At 42.5% G+C, this 7,899-nt stretch overlaps 1 protein-coding gene across 1 annotated transcript in view; it reads right to left on the bottom strand.

Annotated features, from left to right (window-relative positions):
* Positions 1–471: 471 nt before the first annotated feature.
* The window catches only part of Aph1b (aph-1 homolog B, gamma-secretase subunit), a 31,711-nt gene continuing 24,283 nt past the window's right edge, over positions 472–7,899 (bottom strand). Inside the window, exon 6 of the mRNA XM_004662529.2 lies at positions 472–3,855. Coding sequence (XP_004662586.1) covers positions 3,688–3,855 — 168 coding nt within the window. The 3' untranslated portion in view covers positions 472–3,687. The remainder of the gene's footprint in view (positions 3,856–7,899) is intronic.

The following is a 7,899-nucleotide window of genomic DNA, read 5'->3' as shown; positions in this document are numbered from 1 at the left end:
GAGTTATAGGTCATCACAATTCCTTGTCTATACACACATTCTGTCTGAGGACTGCACAATTTCCTAACCAAGGGGCAGAAAGCCAAAAGCCTTGACTATTTAGGGTCACCAGATGAAAGGCTAATTGTACTCTCTTCTTTGCCCAACGTTGGTCTTCTGTCACCGTCATGTGACGTTTCGTAACTTCACTATTTTACAATCACTCAGGTTTCTTGAAGTGGGGCTCCAAGATCTTTGAGGCTTTTCTCTGCTTCAAGAAACTTCTTTCCACCAAATTGTTCTGAACCCTTAGATAGGAAACAAACCATCATGGGTTTTTAGTTAGCTAACCAAATGTTTTTTTTGGGGGAAAAAAAAAGTGTCCCAGTCATAAACAACAGAATGTACAGCCAAGTTTTAAATGAGGCAATAACTATAGTAACAGGTACAGAAGGGTATGCTACTCCAAAGAAGGGAGACACAGAAAATAAATAGTGCCAAGCGGTCTTTTATTCTTTACTAAAAATCACAGGCCTGGACAGTCGACTGCATTGCACATAGATGGCAAAGTCTGGTACTTGAGCATATAGGACGTAATGGTATAACATATAAAAATGGTATGTATTCTATAAAGAGACAGTGCTCATTTCCTCTTAAACACTAAAAAACACGCTGAAGAAAAGCTTCTTACTCAATAAAAAATAAAAACACTGTAATCATAAATACAATGTCCTAGATGGGCATGGTGGCACAGGTCTATAATCCTAGCATTTGGGAAGCTGAGGCAAGAGAATTTTTTGAGTTTGAGGCCAATTTATGCTACACAGAAAGTTTCTGTTACAAAACAAAGTAGACAAAAATAAAACTTTCTAAGCAAAGCACTTTGAAACCACCGTATGATACCAACTTTGTCAGCCTGAAGTCGAGACAGGCCTAGAAAAATGCAAACCTAACACAAAAACCCCTCTCAAGGTGTTTCTCCTAGGAAGTAGGCCTTGGAGGCTGCCTCCCCAGCTGGCTGGTTAGCAAGATTTCAGTGACACTCCAGGGCTTGCCGAGGCCTCTTTGGGGACAGGGATAACACTACAGAGAAGAAATCCAAGTATATGAGCTCTTCTGTCACAGCTACTCATACTTACAGTGGGGAAAGCCACTTTCTGTACAGTCTGTGGATACCATCATTACTTTGTTTCAACCACATTTTCTCGAGATGCTCTGAAGGGGCTGCTGCTTACTGCATGGACAGTCAGGCAAGCAAGTCCCCAGGGAACAAACATCTCCAGTTGTAAGCACTGGTTTAAAATGAGTTAAAAATAAATACAGATTATCTTAGCAATAGAAACAGTCTCTATTATTTACATGGCAATATATGCAAGCACTGAAACAATACAATTCCAAGGTCAACTTTATGTACACATTTCTCTAAAGAGGAAACCCTGTGGAGGACAGCAAACATCACCCCCAGTCATCAATTATTACCAGGGCTCAGAAAACTTATTATAGATAACAAATGCAAGAGAAAAAAACAGCATTTCAATGTATATTTATGACCCCATCCTCCCTGGGGTTCCACAACAGGAGGCAAAGCAGACTATTTATTACTCACAGTAACAAGAGAAACCAGGGTTACAGAGCTCCCTTATCTATAGGTAACTCAGGATTACTAAATAATTTTCTGAACTAAGACAATAGTTTCACCAAGGAAATTTTCCTTCTCATCTGAGTTTTTGTTAAATGGAATTCTATAATACTCCAGAATCTTAATATTATGTTATTAGTACTTCGAGAACTTGCTCAGAGCTCAAATATGATTAATATTAAAATTCTCAGAGTTTTTACACTTCATAGGTCAACAAATATTTTACAGACTATCCACTGACAAGTCAGGCCAGCTGTTGTGGCACATTCCAGCAAGTAACTGCTGAAGAGGGGGAGGCAGGAGGATCAGGAGTTGGGAGGCCAGCTCTGGCTACAACCAACAGAAAGATTTGTAAGTCACTAGTAATAACCACTAATATGCTTTTCACCTCCATCATAACAAAGGATACCATATTCCCAGTTCTATGGGCATCTTATTCCTCTTGGTGCAGCACAGTTCTCTACGTTTCTTTTCTTTCTTTCTTTCTTTCTTTTTTTTTTTTTTGACTCTTTTAGTCCAAGAAAACTCTGGCATCCATCTGGCAAAGCATGCACTCCAGCAGCACTTGTATTAACGTCAATTCACCTCAGGGAATAACTACAGCTGTTCATATCAGGTTGATTCCAGCCCTGCCGGAAGCCCTATTCCTTTTGACTTTCTACACTGAGGCACTCAAATATTTTAAGCACGGGGGAAGAGTTCACTGATCAAAGTCTACTTCATGTGGAAGGTCTTGATGTGTGGTTACATCTTCATTTCAAATGTGTTCATTCCTCTTCTTTGCCACAAATGTCAAATTCACTGTCATGTCACTGCTGAGCCCTCTCACTGCTGCTAATGGCTTTTTTTGTTTGTTTGTTTCTGATATTCTACTGCACATGTCAGTTTCAGTGAGGTATCACTTCCATGTACAGATAATTTCCATTTTATACTATAAGCAACTCAAAGACATCAAGTAGGAACAATTTCCAGATAGTAAAGTCATAATTCACTGGCATTTCTTCTTTTAAAGGAAATCAGAGAGGTTGTTTAGAAGATGAACAAACACCTTGAGTATTCTTATAAAGAGTATGTTGCCTCATTGGGACCAAAACACTGTGTAATAGTGTGAAATTTGGAAGCTTAAGATCTATCTCCAATTTTACACTATACCACCCGGGTGAAAGTACTGGTCAGTGTCACAGGAGCAAGTAAAAGAGGTGTCAACATTACCCTTGCTGTCCTTGGGCTTTTGGCCACACTTCTCCCAGGTCCAGTGCAGACCATTATTAGGCTCCCTACACAGCTGCTCAGGAGAAACAAACTTCACCCGAGCCAGCCCACCTGCAGCTTTCAGATGGTGAACGCTGCAGCTTTGAACTGAGGAGTCACAGACATGCACGCAGTTCTGTACTTCCCCAAGGAGGTCAGGATATAGTCAACCTTAAGAAAATGAGCATACACTAAAAATACTGCAGTGCCTGAAGAAGAAAATGCACAGCGGAAGCATGTCGGGACACGCGGCTTGCGCTGCAAATCTGGCCGCGGCTACGTCAGCACCGCCTGCTAGCGGAAGCCACTGCCTGAGCGGCACAAGCTGCCACGTTTTCCAAGACGACCAGTGACGCGCGTGAAAACGGCCAACAGTTTAGCCTTCGGTGACCTCAGAACATAAAGCCACCAAGGTTAACCAGGACTTACCATTGAGAAACTTACTTGCTTAGCAGAAGCTGAATAGGAGATAAACACTAGAAACTCCTTCACTTTGAGTGTTCTCCAGAATTTCCCACCCACCTACCTCACCTGAAGCTGTCAGAAGACTCCACAGGCCCGGCCCATTAAATCTGGAGGGCCAGCAGCAGTCTCTGTTTCCCCGGGTGACTAATATGCAGCCAGGCTACCGCCCACTTCTGCACCCCTTCAGAGGCCTGCTGCCTGACAGCCACGGGACGAGGATTCCTGTCTACATAGTGTCGTTCTAAATTCCATGAGAGAAAGAATTTTTTTTTTTTTTAAAAGAAAAAGGCACAGGTGTGCTTCTTCTCCTGACAGAGCCTGCTGCTGGGGGACGGGGTGCCGGCTGTCGGAGGTTATCTGGAGCGCTGGTTGTGAAGAAGGAAGTCCTTGTCTTGGCAGAGCAGGCAGAGTTTCAGGCTTCGGCAGCTGCCTCCAGCAACAAAAAATGCCCAGATGGCCATGAGCACCATGATTATATATGCTGATGCCAGATTCATTCCATAATTAGGACTTAGGAAAGTCTGCAAAGGAAGAATAAATCAGCTTGGGTAATAACAAGCTTATTAGCCTATGGAATAACCAAGGATAGAGGAAATATATAATACTCGCACCAGCAGGACTTTGTCTCACCATAAAATTTGATGTCACAGGTTACGAACCCACAAAGGCACAGAGAGCTAACAGTCAACAGACACTGGCCTGTGGTCCTGTGCTTTGCTGGATTTCAATGGTAACCCAGCTGCGAGCTAGAACATGATGTAACAGAAAACATGCACAGAACCTAGCTGTGATTTATATTCGTTTTTGTGTTAATTTCATTGGCTCTCAGAATTTGCAGGAAAGCAAGGCATGTCCCTATTCCGTTAGTGTTAGTACTGCGGAGGTGGATTGAAAGAGGTTGTGGTGAGAGCCAGCTGGTGAGCACGAGGGTGCACCGAGCGCGCAGAGCACAGGACAGTGGCCTGGCAGTGGTGCTGGACATGGAGAGGGACGGCCGCTGGCGCATTAAAGGTGAGTGGCACGCCGAGACTGGCTCCCACACTGACGGCTTTAGGTAAACGGTTGGGGCCATTTTAATGAGGTACAAAGAGTTGGGGAAAAATAAGCTTGGAAAAGGATGGGAGTAAGATAAGCTAGAATGATGGGTAAGAATCAGGTCAAAAGAGGTCATCGTGCCATGAGGGAAGAGGGGCAGAACGATGTGAGAGCTGGAGGAAGCAGAGGGCGCTGTGGGCGCCGTGCTCCAGACACGAGTAGCCACTGCACCCATGACCTTACACTGGGCTGATGCTACCTGCACATAGTGGGCCCATCAACACGCCACCATGGGTGACAGAGGGAAAAGTGCATCAAAATAGAACTTAGAAAGAAGGGGTCCAGTGAAAAGGAGGAGAAAAAGAAGGTATTGAGGGAGGATTATGATCAAAACACATGATGCATGTATGTGAAAATAGTCAATTAAAAAGTTTACACAGAAAGGGTAACACGCCATGAGGTTGGAAACAGCAGAAGTCAAATCAGCAGCAGAGGCCTGGGCCAGGAGAGGAGAGCACCTTTACACATGGAACTTAAAACCAGTCCATGAAGGTGACTTCCCAGACAGAAGACTAATCCTGAAAATCTCAACATGTCTATTTTTTTTTTTTTAAGACTAAGAGCCAGAGGAGGAGTGGAAATAGGCAGAGGACGTCAGAATAGTGTGGTGCGGCCGAGGTCAAGGAAGAGTGGAGTGAGGATGGCCCCTTTCCATGTCACGATAAAAACAACCCTCAATATCCACCAAATATGGAAAAGGTGGTCTTCTGAGCCTCTATAGGTGAGGTTTTAAAAGAATGGCTTGAGCAGAAGCCTGATTGGGATGAAAATCTTAGCCCAGATGCGATACATTTCCTCTGCTGGACCAAGGCTAAGGTGGGGACAAGGGATCCTAGCTAGCCTTGCCACTATCATTAAAAAATAGAGATTTGGCTAGGTCAGTTGTTATCACATGCTTAAAAAAATTATTTATTTATTTGCAAGCAGAGAGAGATAGAGAGAAGAGAGAAATCATGGCAGGGCCCTCAGCAACTGTAAACAAACTCCAGACGCATGTGCCCCTTGTGCATCTGTCTCACGTGGGTCTTGGGAAATCGAACCTGGGTCCTTTGACTTTGCAGGCAAATGCCTTAACCGCGAAGCCATTTCTCCAGCCATCTCTCACATACTTTTAAAACAAAGGTTCTAAAGTATCTCCAAATGTCCAAATGTCTCTCTGTCCTAGCCTTCGCCCACCTGTACAGACTCCTGGCTAAGGCACTGCACTTGACCTGCCAGCTCTGGCTATGGAAATGGCTGGTTCTGCAGGCAGCGACTTCTGCTGGAAGGACTCTGTTCAAGAAGCATCCATGGGCATGGCAGCGATCGAGCTTTTGGATTCTTCTCCAAACTGATGCTAGGCTCAAGTCCACTAAATATAAATTTGTATCTCAGGCTGCTAAGATCTTTTGCATTTTCATCAGTTTATTTCTTTAAAAGCATTTTGATTTTTAAGCAATTACAAAAGCAATACATCATCATTACAGAAAATGAGAATACACAAATAAAAAATACGTTTTAAAACTTGAAATTCAGCTAGGTTAATATGTATTAATAAATTAAAAAAAAAAAAAAAAAACAGAAGCCAGGCATGGTGGTGCATGCCTTTAATCCCAGCACTTGGGAGGCAGAGGAAGGAAGATCACCATGAGTTCGAGGCCATCTTGAGACTACATAATTAATTCCAGGTCAGCCTGGACCAGAGTGAAACCCTACGTTGAAAAACCAAAAACAAATAAACAAACAAATTAAAAAAAAAAAACAAACAGCCATGCATGGTGGTGCATGCCTTTAATCCCAGCACTCAGGAGGCGGCAGAGGTAGGAGGATCACCATGAGTTCGAGGCCACCCTGAGATTACATAGTGAATTCCTGGTCAGTGTGGGCTAGAGTGAAACCCTACCTCAAAAAAACAACAAAAAATGCCCAACAAAGAAAAATGTCAAGGCAAATCATGCCATAGAAGCTATTTGCAACACATATGCCTGACGAGGGGCTCTTCTGCTGAAAACATAGAGAATTCTTAAAAGGGCAGGGAAGATGGCTCAGCAGTTAGAGGTGCTCGCTTGCAAAGCCTGATGTCCAGGGTTCAATTCCCCAGCCACCCATGTACAATCAAACACAACAGTAGTGCAAGCATTTGGCATTTTGTTTACAATGGCAAGAGACCAGGGCATGCTTAAATGCCTATGAACGAACTCACACACATGCACATGACATACACAAACACACACACACACACAAAATAATAATGCAAAGAACTCCTAAAAATAAAAACTGAGAGTAGTAGGTAGGCAAAATATCTATCTGAACGGTCATTTCAAAAAGAATTATCCAAGTAGCTAATAATATATGAAGATAAGCTTACTTTGTTAACATCAAAGAAATAAAAATTAAAAGTTTAATGTGATTCCACTACATCCCTAGGACACAAATATTACAAAGTAGAGGAACGGAACTCATAAATTAATGGCTAGTATGTAAGCCATTCTAAAAAGTCAGTTCATATGAGCATCTGACACATGTATACCCCTGGCCCCAGAAAGTCTACTCCAAGAGGTATACAGCCAAAAGAAATGTGTTCACTTGTTTACCAATTGACACACATTCAAATGTTTATAGCAATACCCTTCATAGTAATTAAGCAATGTGTAACCCAATGGGAGTGTGACCAATGTGCAATATGTTCATACAACAAAGTTTTTAGTAATTAAAAAAAAGCAATGTGGGCTGGAGAGATGGCTCAGTAATTAAGGCCCGCAAAGCCTAATGGCGCAGGTTCCATTCCCCAGTACCCATGTAAAACAAAGTGACATCCTCTTGCCACTTCCCCAGACACACTCTGGATCCCTTTACTCTGCTCCACTTTTCCTTTTTTCCACAGCACCCATCACCTTCTAACATACTTTAAGATTCTTGTTATGTCTATCGTTTCTATCTCCTCATGACATTATAGGGCATTTGCTTTATCACATAAATTCCTTTCTAATTATAGAATTATTGGAACATGACAAAAACTAGAAAAATAAAAATCCAGGCATGGTGGTAGCCCATCTGCAGTCTCAACACTTGGGAGATAAAAGGATCATTAGTTTAAAGCCAGCCTTATAAATGAAAAGGAATATATATTTCCAACACCCAGAGAGGTTTTTGTCATTATTGTCATACATTCTCCTCTTTTTCCCCACAACACTTGTCTGGCTTTATAAAGATGGGTCATATAAGGGTAACTTCAACATTTTGCAGCACTGCAAGGCTTTAGATGTGCAGGGAAGTAAGACTGCATTACAGGTTGATTAGAGGTGCAAGCCCAGCAGAAGAAAACCTGATGTGAACTACATAGAGCGAGAGCAAGAAGCAGGAGGCAGGCACTATTGGGACAAACGTTTTGAATATTTCAGGTGACAAGAAGAAGGGTTTAGACCCGGTAGTAGCAGGGTCATTCTGTTAGACACAAGGCAAAGTCAAACCTAAAAATCACATAGTACCTT

The sequence above is a fragment of the Jaculus jaculus genome, chromosome 10 (assembly GCF_020740685.1).
Source record: "Jaculus jaculus isolate mJacJac1 chromosome 10, mJacJac1.mat.Y.cur, whole genome shotgun sequence".
NCBI classification, from domain to species: Eukaryota; Metazoa; Chordata; class Mammalia; order Rodentia; family Dipodidae; genus Jaculus; species Jaculus jaculus.
This window is presented reverse-complemented; position numbering and strand designations above follow the sequence as displayed.